Source organism: Plectropomus leopardus, chromosome 17, assembly GCF_026936395.1.
Source record: "Plectropomus leopardus strain MGB_pleo_1.0 chromosome 17, ASM2693639v1, whole genome shotgun sequence".
Classification (NCBI taxonomy): domain Eukaryota; kingdom Metazoa; phylum Chordata; class Actinopteri; order Perciformes; family Serranidae; genus Plectropomus; species Plectropomus leopardus.
Window position 1 is genome coordinate 28,833,999 of NC_142192.1, and position 16,869 is coordinate 28,850,867.

The 16,869-nt window shown below is 39.4% G+C and overlaps 1 protein-coding gene across 2 annotated transcripts; it reads right to left on the bottom strand.

The window, feature by feature from the left end:
* Positions 1-589: 589 nt before the first annotated feature.
* Positions 590-16,077, bottom strand: ak2 (adenylate kinase 2). Of its 2 annotated transcripts, XM_042506505.2 has the most exons (7): positions 15,871-16,076; positions 12,018-12,143; positions 9,940-10,050; positions 8,911-9,005; positions 6,517-6,589; positions 5,803-6,022; positions 590-807 (listed from the first exon to the last, which is right to left on the bottom strand). In XM_042506505.2, exons 1-7 carry the CDS (start codon positions 15,967-15,969, stop codon positions 800-802), a joined length of 732 nt encoding a protein of 243 aa, XP_042362439.1. In that variant the 5' UTR covers positions 15,970-16,076; the 3' UTR covers positions 590-799. The 2 variants fall into 2 exon arrangements, with proteins under 2 accessions (XP_042362439.1, XP_087946994.1); XM_088090868.1 differs by lacking the exon at positions 590-807 and having other exon boundaries at positions 5,762-6,022; positions 15,871-16,077.
* Between the last annotated feature and the right edge of the window lie 792 nt (positions 16,078-16,869).

Below are 16,869 nucleotides of genomic sequence, written 5' to 3' on the forward strand. Positions count from 1 at the left end.
CATTACAGACATTACATCATTGTACATCTAATGTCTTTATTTATATTATATTTACACTTCATACTATATATTTTTGCACATTTTCCTTGGGAATATTTTGCACATTTAGCACAAAACTACTACCGATCCCTTCATTTTAAAATATATATATTGTGTTTTGTGTGTGTGTGTGTGTGTGTTGCTTTTTGCAGTCCTCTGCTTCTATTTTTCTCTTTTTCTGTGTCTATTATGCACCAAAACACCAACACACATTCCTTGTATATGAAAATCTCATAGGCATTAAACCAGATTCTAGTTTTTAATAAATTACAGAACTTTTGCATCTGCCCACTTGGTAACCCTTTTGGTTATTTAGACTACTGCATTGGCCTGTTTACTGGGCCATGATTCTCCATCCTCGTGCCATTTTTGGATTAAAGCAAAAGCAAATCAAACATGAGGCAAATTAGGAATTCTTACCTCCAAAGCATGTGGCCTAAATCAAATAGGTAGATATCAAGTCTCAAAAATGTATCTGCAACTGCTGGTTTAAAGACGTGGTTTTCACAGTGAGAGAGTCAGGTGAACAAAAAGAAACGTGCAGAAAATGTGATGATTGTAGGAAAGCATGTTTTTATTGGAAGGGGAAACATGAGGATATGACAAACACGAGCCCCACAGCACCGCAGCATTAGCCTTAACTTATATAAAGTGTAAGCAGACCCTCTATTTTCTGACCCCCCCCCCTTGTCTGTCCACCCACCCGAGATCTTTTGCCAAATCCAATCCTTCGCCTCGGTGGGAACGCAGCAGCTCAGCATCAACCAGCTGGAAGAGAGAGGAGAGAGAGGGGGAAGAGAGGTTTGGGGTGAATTAAAGAGAAAATCAAACGAGCCATGACTAATAACACTTTTTTTGGTCGTTTAAATGCTGAACTGTCAAGAGCAATGGACGAAAAAAATTGTCCCGTCCATCTCCGAGTGCAATTAGGGCGCCGGCGTTCTCTTTAAAGTGCACATTTAAAAGTCACATTCGTTTAGGGAGAGAACAAAACAAACAGCCGTCAGGGTTCAGTTTTACATCTATACATTCACAGCTTTCAAAAGGTGATGAATAAAAAGGCATTGCTGAGCACAGGGTGGAATATTAAGGGAAATTTAGCATGAAATTGTCTCGTTGAGCTGAATAAGAGACAGAAGTTTGCCTGCTGGGGACTGCCGAACATCTGCTATTGTTTTTCATCACAACAACCCCTGAGAGAAAACACACACATCAGTATTCAAGGGAAAGTGCAGGTGACACAGTCTGCATGCAAGATGTTTCCACTGAACACCAAGTCTGCAGAGCCGAGGGGGAAACTCAGAGGTCAAGGAGGAAGAGAGGACTCAAGGGCGAATCTTCAAAAGCCAGATGTCACAGGAGCGTCCAGCGGCCGAGTTTCAGGAGGAAAAAAAATCATTACTTCTGTTTATACCTCAAAATCTGTTTACACAGCTCCCATGGTGCGACTATGAAGCACACGGATCAAACGAAGGTAAAAAAGACGCCTCTGGGAGCAGCACAAACAAAAGCCCGAATTCAAAACATTTCCGAGGACGGATTTATCCTGAAGGTTTGAGAGACCGACGTCCTTCAGCTCGTCTCTTTGATGCAGCTCACTTCACAAAAAACTGTGACGTCAGCGCCACAAAAACACCTTTAACTTTAACTCTCAATGTCACTGATGGAAAAATGAAAGCATCAAACTGGCCACTGAACTCTTTAAAATTTAGAACAAACACAGCCTTCACATTCGGTACAGGGTAAGAGTTAAAGGAGACCTATTATGCTTTTGGTAGTTTCTGTCATAAGTATAAATTTTAGGGCTGTCAGCGTTAATGCACTATTTAGGAGTGTGCGAATCACCACAGACCTGTGGATGACACTGAGGGGCCGTTCACACAGTAACAGCTCTTGCATGCAATGTTAAACTTTTGTTGTGGTTTGGCCTTTCCTTCACATGGAAATGGCATTTTGGGGAATTAAAACATTTCAACATATTTACTTATTTTACTTTGAGCTGTTATCTTGCCTATTATCTACAGCTTGAGAATTTTAGTTATTTATCTTTTATTATTACTATTATAGTTTTATCTATATCTGTACCTGTTTATTTATTTTTTCAATTTTTATTTATTTTATATTATTTTAATTTCTTTCCTTTATTCTGCCTCTGGTGTTTCCTCACTTATGGTAGCGCTTCCTCAGTTCTGCAATTTCTGGTTTAAATGAGCACTTCAATGCTTAGTGTCGCGTTTTTAAAAACGCCACCCCTTCTGTCATCAGCTGCAATTAACGCATGTGCGTGTTCTTCTATACTGTGTCATTACAAACGTACACCGACGCAAACTGGGCTTTTTCTAGAGGGGGGCTTAAAGAGACAGGCAGGTTTCAGACAGCGGGGGTTGAATACAGCTGTTCTAGCACAAAAAGTACGATGAACTGATCATAAAAGTAAGTAAAAACGTTCTAGTAGAAACCTTAAATATAAGCATGAACCTGAAACTGAGTATAATAGGTCCCCTTGAATAAAAAAAAGTGCTCTACAATTCAAAGCAACTGAGAAATTTAGCTTATCAGAAATAGTTTCCTGTTAGAGAAGACAGACGGGAAGTTGCATGCATCACTAGAAGGAAAACACCAGCATGTTGCAACCAAAACTTTGTAAAACCAGTGATGGTGTTGAGCCACACTGAGCAAACGTCACACCATTTAGGGCAACAGTAAGGATTCAGACATTTCGGTAAAGTCTTACATTTTGCTCCCTGCAGTCTTAATCAGCAGGTTTGCCAGCGTCTTCTCCTACATGGCACCCGACCTTCCCCTCAGATATTTAAACCCTCACAGAATTCAAAACTGCTCTTAAAACCAAACTTTTTAAATAAATCTCACCCACAAAATGATCATTTGTACATCAGTTACTCATCCCAAGTTACCTTGAATTTGTAAAGAAGACTTTGTCTCTACAGTGAACGGAGAATTTTCAAAAAGGCAATCATTCTTTATGAATTTAAGTTAACACGGTCCGCTTTTAAATGAGTATTTTATCGATATAAAGAAGCCCTCACATAAAAGTGGGCCATCTCTGCTGGAAAATGCTCGACAACAGTTTTGAAATTGGTGCTTCATTACCAGAAAAAACAGAGAAAAAGGACGATTTTGCTCAAGAGGTAGAAAACATACAACTACAGTTAAATGGTAAGCTATGCTAAGAAAACATTTAAGGCGAGAAACACGAAACTCTAACAGAATCTTGATTTATATTTCATCAGCGCTGCTTAGTTTTACTGTTTGATCTTCACTGTGCAAGAAAAAAGGATTGTGTCCACTTCCTGTTCACAAACTCTTGCCATTACGGCGAAAAATGCAGTAAAATGCATTTCTGAAAAAAACATTTTTAGGTGAGAAATAGGCAGTGCAGTAACATAATCTTAAATTATATTTGATCAGCCAAGTTTCAACGTTTGATAGGATTTTGGTCCGAGTTTGACAGACAGAGAGAGAGGCGGGTGCGTCTCCTGATCAGCTGTAAACTCTTTGATTACGTGCTGGTGGCAGCAGAGTTGACGACGGTTTGTGGGTCATATGAAAATGTGGAAGTACAGCCTGTAGTTTGGCCAAGAGCCAGCGAAACACTGCTCACTGCTCGGCAAAGAGGGTCGCCCAGGAGCTCAGTTGGTAGAGCGGGAGCCCCATGTACAAAGGCTACATCCTCTATACAGCAGCCACCAGTTCGATTCCAGGCTCGGCCCTTTGCTGCATGTCATCCCTTCTTTTCCCCCCTTTCACACTTTAGCTGTGCTATCAAATAAAGGCAAAAAAGCCCCCAAAAAAATCTTCGGTGAAGTATACCATTAACAAAAGGAAAGCTAAATCACAAACTGATCACAAACAGTTGTATGCTCAGTACTTCAATACCACATGCATTTAAAACAAACCAAAAAAACAGTATATAAAACGCTTCTGCCTACGAGTTAAGCAGTAGGTAGCGTGCCTCAGCATGGCGAGTTCAAACATGTTTTTCTCAAGGTTTGCTACTCGGACATGCATGAGACTGTTTGCTCTGACGTGTGCTAAAATCAAGATGTTTGAGTGAAATTGCATGTGTTTGTGAAGCAGAGCATAAAACTAACAATAACCGAGATTTGGATTATACTGCACCAGTGGATGTTTTATAGGTTATTTAGTTTTGTTGTCGTTAAATGGGGTCTCCAACAACTTTAATTAATAAAAAATGTTGGGTTTTTTTTGATTCTTCATTCACCCTTGGAGGCATTTCAGAAAATGTCTTCTTCACAAATTCAAGGTAACACGCTGAGTAACTGTTACATAAATTGTCATTTTGCAGGTGAAATATTCCTTAAATTCATAAAGCCGCTTTAACTGCAACAACTGCACCTTAATCTGTATCGATTTTATTTCATTGCTTACTTCATGCCCTGCTGCTTATTGTTGATCTTTTATTACTGTTGCTTTTTCATTTATTGCATGTTTTATTACTGATCTCAAGTTAACCTTGGGTGCCATGAAAGGCGCCACCAAATAAAACGTATTATTATGACAGTCTGTTTCGCAGGGAGACGCATTATTGATTTAACAATCAGGTGAATCAATCAAATGCTGATTAAATTTTCTACCAGTAGCGTCTCTCGAACATTTAAGAGGTCGTTCATGGAGTCTGAGAGACGAAGAGCAGCATGAAGAAAAGTAATTGGAGTGAAATGGTCGCTCCTCTTAGCAACCATGTCCTAAAGACAACAGATGGAATAGTTACCGAATTAAAACGCTTTACTTTGATTAAGCATGCAGTTATACTCATGCACATCTATCCACCTGCTACAGTAAGACCGCAAGTTTAAGATCTGTTAGACTCCTATTTATTTATGTTCTTTCTTAATTTAAATACTAATTTATCTACTTTTTTTGTATGTGCTGTTGTTATTATTTTTGCTTTTTATTGTTTGTTCTATTTTTTTTCTTGGTCGTTTGCTTGCTGGCTTTTTGATGGGTTAAATAAGCTGCTCATTTATATTTGTACATAACAATAAAACTTTAACAATAAATAAATAAATGCAAGAATGAAAAAAATAGAGAGAAATGAATTGAGGAATGTTAAAGGCCACTGAAACTGACTGTTAGTTTGCATGATGAATGTCTGATGCCTCTGATGTGTTTTAAAGTTTCAGGATTAAAAGGAGGAAAAGCAGCTGAGAGGAGAAACAGGAAATGTACAGTATGTGCAGGAGAATCAGAGACTGAGGAGGAGAAAAGGGCAAAGTCATCGATTAAACAAGAGCGAAGCTGTCCAGCGAAGGCAAACAATATGCAACAAATGTCAATATTTTTCAAACGCCTTCTGGTGAAAAGCGTCTCTAGAAACGTGCGTGGCATTCTGCTCTGCTAAATGTCAGAACGTTAACTCTCTTTTCAGCATCACATGAAAGGCAGAAGCATCGGCGCAGCGTGAAGCGCCAGCTTGTTTTGAGCGTATTGATCGGTTGTTCTCTTTCAGACTTTGTGATGAAGAGTAACAAAAATACAGCTTTGAATCCGTTCTGTTTCTACAACAGGGATCACGCTGGTGGTGGAACACTTTGCTGACGCCACATCGGGTCTCCGTCTTCCACGTTTACACTTCGCAAAGTTACATTTTGTTGCCACTGTGACACTCAATCAACTCTTGTGTAATCTCCACCCTTGAAGAGGAAAAAAAAAAGAGCCCGCTGGAGAGGATACGGGGAAGGATGAGGAAGGGTTTTTAAATGAAGAACACTTGGTCTTTACAGGCGACGGCACGGGCGGGGGCTTCCGTGGCAGCGGTGAAGGCAGCTACGATGGAGGCGAAGACGACGTTTGGGCTCAGGGCAGCGTTGATGGCCGTGTGCAGGCCCCTGGCTTTGTAGTAGTTCACCAGAGGGACGGTCTGCCGGTGGTAGGCGTCCAGACGGGACTGCAGCGTCTTCTCGTTGTCGTCGCTGCGGCGGATGAGCGGCTCGCCTGTCAGCTGAGTGAGACGAGAGGAAGAAAAAACACATGAGGAGACGAAGAGTAGCAAACCTGCAGCTGTGTTTTGTACAATAAAAGTGTCTAATTTCTTCTGGCGGTGGCATTCTGATTCATCGTCACCTTGTAAAAACTTTTAGTCCCGTCCATAAATCAGTCACCCTCCCACTTGAAGGCCAAATTGTTTCTCTCCACTGGATGCCACCTCCAAACAGAAATCTTCTCCCAGGAAAAAAATATTAAACAATCCGAGACTGCTCATGTACATCTGCCTCTTTGTGATGAATTTAATGAATTTAATGTAATTAATTCAAAGGCTGATGGCTTTTAACCAGAAACATCTTGGTGCATTTAGTTCAAAACACTTTACAGATTCAGATTGCGTCAAAGCACTCGAAGCGGACTGTCACCGATTTCCAGCTTGGCAGTGAGTTTAGGTAGGAGGCAGTTTAGCCGAAAGTGGTTTCTAAGTGGGTTGATAGTGAAACTACTTACGTCATCCTTCATGGGCTCTTTGGGGGGGTTGAACTCCTCGTGGTAGGAGCGGCCACTTGGCTGATGAATTAGTCTGGGGAAACGGAGGGGAGATTGTGAGAAGAGGAGGACAAGGACGTAAAGGAAATCAGAGTGAGAGCAGAGGACAGATGAGGGTTAGACGGCCACAGTGACTCACTAACTACTTAACTGTCCTTTTCACATCCCACATGCTGCCCTTGTCCTACTTGGACTTGAAAAAGCAGCAGCCGGCTTCCTCCTCCTCACAAAAGGACCCCCGCGGACAGAAAGATGGCTCTTTACAAACTGTTTCTTCTATTCAGCACGGCGCACAAATATTGAGAGTGCTTATTGTGAAAAAAGGAGGACAATCTCTGTGCTGCAACAGCAAACAGCGATAACAGACCTCACAACACATTTTCTGAAAGAGCTGACATGGACAGGTCACTGAAAGCACGCCTGCCTGTTCGATATGTGGGTCAGCTTCCAATCACAACATGTTATGTTAAACTGGCTCACAATCGGTTATGTAAATAATCATTTGTTGCACAGTGGAGGCAGAAGATCTGGAATCTCACCAGGAGACAAGACACAGTTTAACTGAGTTGTTATAAAACTTATGGCCTCAACCTGCGGAGCTTACATAAAAGCAGCAGAGTGAGGTCAGAACAGACGGTGGCACAGTGACATTTATCAGAGCATCTTCATCTCAAGTGCTGCAGGCTCGCTGATGTAGTGACTCCTCTCAGGATGTGCAGAGGAAACTGCTGGCTGTGGTGTGTTTCACTTGGTCTGCTGGTGTGACTGGAAGTGAGGTGAAAATAAAGTAAAAGTAGCACATTCACCCGGATGTTATATTCCCATCACCGCCGATGGGAGCCGACAAATATCCACGACTACTGCAGATTTATTTGAACCAGGTGTGAATGCTGATTGTAGCCTTTCTCCATTACATACAGGCGGCAAATATTCGGCTATTCGTTAACTGAGTAGGTATTTGATTTTCACTTTAGTATTCAGATTTTTTTTTTTTTTTTTGCAGAGGAAGAATGTCATTTTTGTGTTTGTGATCCTGCTGCTGCGCCTGTCACACACAGAGCAGCGGTTATTAACGGGTTTATCAACCGGGTCAAGCCATTTCAGTGACGGTGTGTGGCGTGTGTCACGGAAATACGTGAGACCCCCACACCCCCCCCAGTCCTGGTGAATTTCAATATCTTCCACAAAACGCGGACGCTTACCATTTCAGACGCACAACGAAATTTAACAGACTAATTTCAAACACACAGATTGTTTTACTGATAACGGACAGATTTTTTTATACATTTTACAAACTATAAAGTGCCGGTGACAAGCAGTCCGAGGCACACTGCGCTCTCTCTCATGTAACCCTGACGCTCTGTGACGAAGTGTCTCTGTCTCCTGAAACGCTGCTGAAGCAGGAACTCATCCCTCCCTCTCTTCCCACCTCGATGTCACTACGGACTGACATAAATGAGAGGGTGGAAACAGAAAATTGGATGTGGAAACACTATTTGTCTCTCTGTCTTCCCCTTAAAGGTTTGCAGTGTTAAAGTGGTTTGAAATTGGTCAACATTACAAAATGTAGGTGTCCAAAAAAATGAGATTTCGCTGTTTGTCTGAGTGATGTTTGTATCATTTTAGGTTCATTATTTATTTATGTATGAAGTTATTTTTGTAATTATCTTTTAAATCCTGGACTACGTATGAACCCCCTGATAAAAAAAAATAAAATAAGATAAAATAAAATAAAATAAAATAAAATAAAATAAAATAAAAAAAAATAAAATAAGATAAAATAAAATAAAATAAAATAAAATAAAATAAAATAAAATTTGCTGTTGTAAGTTCTGGTGTGACATTTATGCAGAACGTAATAACTGTCGAACTGAACGGTGTGTCCTTATCTGGTTACTTATCCTTGAATGTTTTTATTGGTTACTTTTGCCTAAAAGAGAGACGGCCACCTTTCTTAAAAGCATCTGTATCTATTATCTAAGCACTACGTGGCGCTGGGCGGCTGTAATATTAAATCCACCTCATCGGGGACGGACACTTGGACTTCTTTAAGGATTCAACCTGCGACCTTCCAGCTGCAGGACGCTCTCAAACCCCCTCAGGCCACCTCCTCTCTGAAATCACACGCTTTCACGCTCCACTTCTCTCCAGCATTATCTCCCCGTCCCAGACTCTTCTGTTCACATGAATCAATCTACCTGCCCGGGTGGATTTAACACGCAGACAGAATGAGGAGCGTCTCAGCCAAAAGCAAAAAGCTCCGTCCTGAGAATCATAATAAACCACTGCTGTGGCTGGGAAATAAAACAGATTGGATCCTCTCTCTGGTGTTGAATAATTAACTCTCTCTCCTACCTGCCACAGATCCTGCGGACCAGCAGAGAGTCGTCAACGGCGAACTCGATCACAGAGTCCAGCTGCTCGTGTCTCTTGTCTAACAAGTCGTCCAGCTGCAGGAGACAAACGCAGGAAGGAGTCAAACAACAGACATGACTGATACCTAATGTTCACTATAAAAACTCTCTTTTTTTGAGTTAAAAGTTTAAATTCTCAAATAAATTGTGACTGCATTTATTTTTTCTTTACAATTTGCTTCATTCATCCACTCACACACAAAACTGACTACACAAGATCTTTTTTTCCTTTCTACTCAAACCTAATTTTTAAGATAAGAGAGGGACGTGGCTTTATTCCGTACTTTTTCTTGAAGTATATTTGCTCAAACTTTAGTTTAAAGCATCCCTGTTCTCTGAAAGATTCCCATTTTTTAAGTTTTAATTGCAGAAAAACTGGAGAAGCTTTGTTTTTGAATTTGTGAATGTGAAAAAAATGGATACTGAAGCTAGAAAATAGTTTACTGCTATATTTATGCTCTAAATGTAGCTTTCTTATTCAAAGCAAAAACCATAGAAGTGATCGGCAGTTTGTTTTGTTATTAGCCTCTCTTTAAACGGTGCTGTAAATGTAGACTGTGATAGTAAGATATTCAACACACAACCTTAAAGGATTAGCTCGACATTTTGAGAAATGAGATTATTGTCTTTCCTGTAGAAAGCTGGATGAGGATCAATATCACTCCTACGTGGATTACGTATGGAGCAAGAGCTGAGTATTATCTTATTTTAGCACAAAGACAAGATCTCTAAAACTCACATTAATAACATGTTGCATCCCATTTGTTTAATCTGGACGCAAACCAGAAAGTAAAAGCAACAAGTTGTGGTTTTTCAGTTGGATCTGGTCACTTTGATTTGCTGTTTGTTTGACAAGAAAGATCTAATATGTCAAACTATCCTTGAACTTGCTTGATTGATTAATTCTATTCTTTGCGACTTTATTTCACATGATCGCAGCAGAAACAACAGCATCAAATATAATCCTAACCATCTCAGCTTGTTTGACCGTGCGAGGGAATCCGTCCAACAGGAAGCCGTTCCTGCAGGGCGGCGTGTCCAGGTTCTTCTCTATGAGCTCCACGACCATCTCATCACTGACCTGCAGGTGAACACGACATTTCCCACTGTTTAAACTATAATCTGTTGCATCCTGCGCAGCAACAGCTCTGAGCAGGAGCCAGAAAACTACAATCTGACAGATCTGACTCTGCTTCAGAGACATGTGATTTCTTCACAGAGAAAAACAAATAAAAGGAGTCATTTTATATAAAGGGCAGAAAACAGATCCTTTCATGCAGTGGATGCTGAAAAACGCAGCAACAAACAGCTCTGAGGAAATCAGTTTCATGCTGAGACACTGAAAAGACAACAGAGACACAGAGGGTTATGCAACAGTTGTATAAAGACACAAACACACACACACACGTGTACACGTGTACACACGTACACACACACACGTACACACACACACACACACACACACACACACACACACACACACACACACAGACAAACAGTTCCTAACACAAATACACACATACACCACACATAATTAGAAATTAGAAATGTTATAAAAGGAGCAAAATAGCTACACATTATTATTTTTAAGCCAGGAGAGAGAACCTAATATTGTCCAAACATTAAGGAGGAATAAGACTCTATAGAATAAAGACATATACACGCAGGCTACATCCACACTAGGCGGGTTTCCATTACAAAACTTCTGCGATATTTCTGAAATGTTGATAAAACACAAATTGTGAGATGACTGTGTTTCCACTGAGTGATGTTATGCAACTTCTCCTCTCATGAAAACACTCTAGTAACCATGGCGATAAATGTTCAACACATTAACAGGTTTCTTTATATTGCAGCCACCGCACTAGTCGTCATTATTTCCAATCAAAGGAGACACAGGCGTGTTATGTGAGTGATAATAGAAAAACAAGCCCTTTATACGTGGGAGTGGCCATGTATGAATGATTTCTGGGAGGTGATAGTCCACGATTTCACAGAGGAATTGTGGATTCAAAACTTCCTGATGATCCGCTCAACTTTTAAAGAGTTACGTGATGCAATAACACCTATTTGAGCACCTCCTGCATCGTGCCCAAAAATGTCATGTGACTCTTTGTTGTACGTTATGTGACCTATGAAAATATGTTTTTTTTAAATCGCCTGAAATACCACCATATGTGAGCGTAAAAAACTTTTCTGCAAAAAATGGGAGTTTTTTCGAAAGTGGCGTGTTTTCATTAGGCATATTTTTTATTCGCAGTTTCCATTTGCTCAGTTTGAGGGTTACTGACACCTCTTCCTAACTGAACGCAACACCATCTAATTTAAATGCTTCTCCATGGAGATAATCTGCATCGTGCTTTAGAAAAAACGCTCGCCTTGGCTCTATTTGACCAGTGTATTTGAATGGTTATGTAATGTGTGTTTTCAGGCGTGTAACTATTGATGGAGATTATTTCTGACACAGTGCTAACATGCTCATGTGTACAGAGATCCTTTTCATACTAAAATGTCATTTTAAAATGAAAAAGTATTAATGTGAATAAGGCCTCAGAAGCCAGTTAATTGGAAGCTTCCTAAAACTAATACAGCGTGGTGTGGACATAAAGGTTGCGAGTTTTAGATGTGCAGAAAGGCAGATTAAAACATGCAGTCACAAAAGAAAAAAGAAACAAACTAATAAGAATACACCGTCATGAATAGAAAAGATTAACAGCTAATAAACAAGGTGCAGGCTACATTAATTAAGTCATTTAACATGTATTACCACTTTAAGTAGATATCTCAAGCATCTGTAGCATTTTTAAGTATTACTTTTCTCCATATATGGCAAAACTCAAACTTTAAGGAATGGAAGTTTCTCAGGAAAGTCAGGTTTGTTGCACTGCACGGTTGTGTTTATTTTAGCCGTGAATGTAATTGAAGATAAATAAAACACGAGACATGTCCTGTCATGTGGGACAACAGCGAGCCTCAGAGAGCGCTGCAGGGGCAGAAAAAGAAAAACACACACAGAGATCATGAGGAGCAGATGAGCAGAAACGTTACCAGTTTGCCAGCATCCATGGTCTCCTTGAGCCTTTTTCCGAGCTCCGAGCCTGAAGCCACCATGGCCCTCAGCATGTCTCCGGTGGCCAGGTGGCAAACACAGTACTGCTCTGCTAGCCGAGGGGCCTGCAGGGAGACAGGAGGGACATTTAGGATATATTAAAGTTTTAAATGATCGTCAAAGACCAGACAGATGAAGAAAGAGTTTGGCTGTGGATCCTAACTTTGTTCTTCCCACTGATCTGTCAGAGAGCCAACCACCTGCATCGCTGACTGTTGGAAGCATGAAAGCAGTTTGTGTATTTTGGCTACGAGACCAAAATGTTTTCAGCAACTTGGATTTATAGTTCTGCAGGCCAAACCAACTCTTGTAAACTCACTATTGTAAAAGACAAAACAGAAAATCCAAACATTACCGAAGCTGGACCAGAAAAATGACTTACACTGGCCTCCCTGTTTTCTGACATATTCCAATTTTTTCGTGTTAATTTGCTTAAAAATTGGCAAAAGCTTTGTTTCCTTTTTTGTTATAAAGAAAAATATTCTCATTCTGGGAAATAATGTTTTAGTAAAGCTCATTGGTGTATTTAATAGGAGCAATACAGTGCACAAATGTTGACCAAGAGTTTGCCATAAAGCTAATTCACATCTGCCGTCCTGCATCTACTGTTTTTGCATTTCTTTTAATATATACTAAAAACCTCACTGAACGACGATGTTTTGACTGCATAAAACTGCTATCTGTCCTCCAAAGAGGAGCATCACTTCTGCATGAATGCAACAGAAATGTATTACCTGTAGTTGTATTAATCGTAACACCATACATTTCATACATTTGTCAATGGGAATTTAGGGGTGAAGGACTTTCTAATCACGAACAAGACTTTCAAATCCTTTAAACAGCATGGACGTGGCTAAGCCGGCAGTGAACATCTAACGACGTTAACTCCATAAACAGCGCTAAACAACAGCAGCAGTGCTGATAGAGCTGATGGTGTTAACCAGAGACAGGGCACTACACTTCCGTGACAAAACCGTCCTGATATTGGCAGTAACTGCTGTATGAGTGCAGCGCAGAGCAGCGGCATTGAGATACACACATTACAGAAGCTGGAATCACAAAAATTACTTAAAGTGCTGAACGATAGAAGAGTTGCTGATTAATTTTTTTTCCAAAGTTTTTAATTTCTGAATACGAGAATCCACCCGTCCAAAACTGGTGAGCACTTCACTGACAACAGAGGACACAGATCACAGCATGTGTGAGAGAAACAAGACACTGGACGCATGAGTAACGCCGGAGCACGTGTGGACGGCACATGTGACCCATCTGAGAGGACGACACAATGTGGAGATGTCACACGACAGACTGAAGGAGGTCACGGTGACATTTTTTTTTTTTTTAGCTGCAACTCTTCAAGTTTCTGTCTCAACAAAATATATTCTGAATTATGTAATCGTTAGACTGGATCCTTACAGGAAAAAGGTCACGCTTTTAAGAACGAAACAGTCAACAATCACCTCCACTATGCTTTTTGTACGCTGAATATCTTGAGTTATTATTTTATTCATGTTAGCGGAGCAGCTATTCTAGGTCGACCTGAAGTGCTGGTTTGACCAGAACAGATCCTGTTAACCGTCAGCTCACTTTTTTTTGTACTGATGAATTTTCACAAACATAATTATGTCGATCTGCAGGCTAATGCCATCACACATCTACATCATGCTGCAGTTTGTCCCGGCACCAGCACAGTAAGAGTTAATTAGGATTAGGATTCAAATGTCAAAAATAGTTAAAAATGGCCATTAAAATGTTCAAGAGTTCAAGATGACATCTGTAAATTGTTTATTATGACAGACCAAAAACCTACAACCCAAAAAATATTCAATCTACCACAATGGTGTTCCAGTAAAACCCCACATTTGAAAAACAAGAACTGCTTTCACTTCATAAATGATGAAACAAATTGTTTTTTTAAAAGTGTTGCCTAATGATTACATCTATAGATCATGAAACCACAGCAGAGACTAAAAACTGTCCCAAAAACCAATCGACCGCCTCCAACTTAGCCAAAATATCACAGCTATGGTTCTTACAAAAAATTTAATCTGAGCACATTTTCCCAAATCTTGCCTCATTGCTCTGGTTACCCGTGATGTTCAGAACTGATTTTAAAATTTTATTCCTCGTTTTGAAATCACAGAGTGGCTCCTCTTGCATCATCGACCTTTTCACCTCTTACACGTCTGCTCAAACTTAAAATCTGCAGACCAGCGTTTGCGTTTGGTCACCAGGGCAAAGTTTGAGACAGAGGTTACTAAGACATTTGTCATAAAGGCTCCACAACTGTGAAATAATTTCCTTTGGGAAAAACTACCTCAGTGTCTTCTTTTAAAGCCTCAGTTTTCCTTTTTTGTTTTATGCTTTTATTCGGTTGTGAATTCTTCAGATTTTGATTCATCGTTTGTTATCTTTGTGTCAGTTTCTTATTTCAGTGTGTTTCTGTTTTTATGTCCTTGAAGCACTTTGTAAACTTGTTTTTGAAAAGTGCTACATAAATAAGGTATATTATTTTTATTACAACACCACTGCGGTCTGTTCTTACACCTGCTGATTTTATTTTGGTTACAGCTGCTCAAAGTCATTCTGCTCATACTGTGCATACTGTAACCACTTTTTTTTTAGTCTAAATCAGACTGTTGTGCATTTTCATATAAAAATGAAATAAATGAATAACAGTTTTAGTCTATGTTAACCCAGGGTTACTGCAGTTTAGGGCAGGGTAGATTTAAGGCTATTTTAATGTCACTCTGGATTAAGTTTAATACCAATTTTCATATAACTAAAATTGAAGGACAATCTTTCTGCCCAAATGTTTATTTTAATATAAAATAAGATGTTTTTGTCCAGTGAAAAAGTTTGAAGATCTATGCCAAATGATGAAAAAACATCCCTTTTTAGAGTGGAACACACAAGACAATAAACTTATTATATTATTATTAACACATCTATATAATTCTCCAACAGAAGTGGAATAATATCTGGCAAACCTGGCTTTTTTTTCTGAGCAATTTTGTGTTGTAAAATTTGCATTTGAGATTTCACTGCTTGGTTTGTCATCATGACAAGTGTAAGAAAAGAAATCATTGAATTCTTTAACCAAAAAAAAAAAACATGCTGACAAGTATTTTAAGATTTTCCAATGCAATATCAGAAAGAAATATGCAAGTAATCCCACTTCCCTTGTCTGAGCGTTTAAGACTTTTGAAATATTAATTCAAATCAATTTAATACCAAGTGAGGCCTTATTTTTGAATTAATTAATTCAATGTATTTTAAGACTTTTTAAGGATCCGCGGGAACCCTGTTAACCTGTGATGAGCCGTGTAACCTTTTTTTAATGTAAACATTTTATAGTATAACAATCTATTTATGTAAACTTTTTACAAAAATCAAGTTATTAACTGACAAGAAACAATACCTTTTATGGTAACCGTGCAATTTCCCTTAAATTTGCTCAGTATCATGTCAGTTTTACAAAATTAAAAAATAAAAACATACAAGTGACAAAAGCTAACTTTTGACTGCTGTTAGCTTATTTCATCACGAAACATGACTAAACTGCGTGCAAACAAACATATTTATTAATGCTTTGGGTACTAAAGAGCTTTTTATAGTGGTTAAGATCACTATAAAGCTGACAAACATGATTAATAATAACAAAACCCTCTAAACAGACTCTTCCCAGGCAGGTAAAGGCAGGTATGTTAGCATTAGCATTAGCTTGTCCTAACTACTACTGACCATGCGCTGAAGCTAACGGCTAACAGCTAGCTCAGTTAGCTCCCTCACCTGAGTCCCCTTCCCGGCTCCGGGCGGTCCGAGCAGGATGGCCCGGATCCCCTCCTGCACATCGGCTATCGCCTCCTTCAGCTGCGCGCTGGGGGCCATGTGTGGACCGGAGGAGCAGCAGGGCAGAAACTTTAATAAAGTGTGTGTGTGTGTGTCCTGGTGACACTTCAACAGAGTTCAGCCTGGAAAGAAACACGCCTCCGCCTCCTCACTGCTACAACGGATAAACCCCGCCCACTGCCTCCATATACGGCGTTCTGATTGGCCGTCAGACCGTTCTGTCACTAATGGTGAGCGTTGATTGGATGAAATTCGAATGACGGGACATTGTGTAATATCCTTCAGTTCTTAATGTTGAATATGTGGAGAAATTTAGGGACTGTGTGTTATTTATGAGAGGGGAGGGGGTGGTGCAAAAAGGAGGAGGGATGTTACATATATTTTTTAAGCACTGGGAAAGGACTTAGATTTTTTTATTTTGGATTTAGGATAAGAGAACATAAATATAGATGGTTGTATTTTGTATTTATTTTAAAGCTTAATCTCCGAAATTATTATTTATCACAGCCTGAAGTTTTGCTTTTTTTGAACAGCCAGATTAAGTCGATTTCATTTTCAACTTTTGACTTTCAAACATTAAGGCATTAGTTTTCACAATCTCAATCTCAAATAATTTATTGTTGATGGAGGGTCATGCATTTTCCTCAAGTCACTCAGGGAGGCTCAAGGAACATAAAAGAAAGAAAGAAAGAAAGAAAGAAAGAAAGAAAGAAAGAAAGATGAACAAGTCACACCCAGCCACCAGGCAAAGAGGTTATTTCTTTTAAATTTTATTAGAAATTTGTATTTTTTGTGTTGATCATATTCTTCTTGAATCTGTTTTTATGTTTTTTATATATTTTTTAATATTCATTTAACACTACATATTTATTACTGTGGTACATTTTTCAGATCAGAATTAAAAATTCTCAAAACGTTGTCATCTTCCACATCATAGTC

Bases quoted from the DNA above. Each gene is read 5' to 3' on its own strand.
- ak2 (XM_088090868.1), bottom strand. From the start codon at position 15,969: ATGGCCCCCAGCGCGCAGCTGAAGGAGGCGATAGCCGATGTGCAGGAG. The intron at 6,590-8,910 runs GTAGGAGAGAGA...CCGTTTCCCCAG, and splicing joins GTCCGCAGGATCTGTGGCAG to ACTAATTCATCAGCCAAGTG. The intron at 6,023-6,516 runs GTAAGTAGTTTC...CGTCTCACTCAG, and splicing joins AAGAGCCCATGAAGGATGAC to CTGACAGGCGAGCCGCTCAT.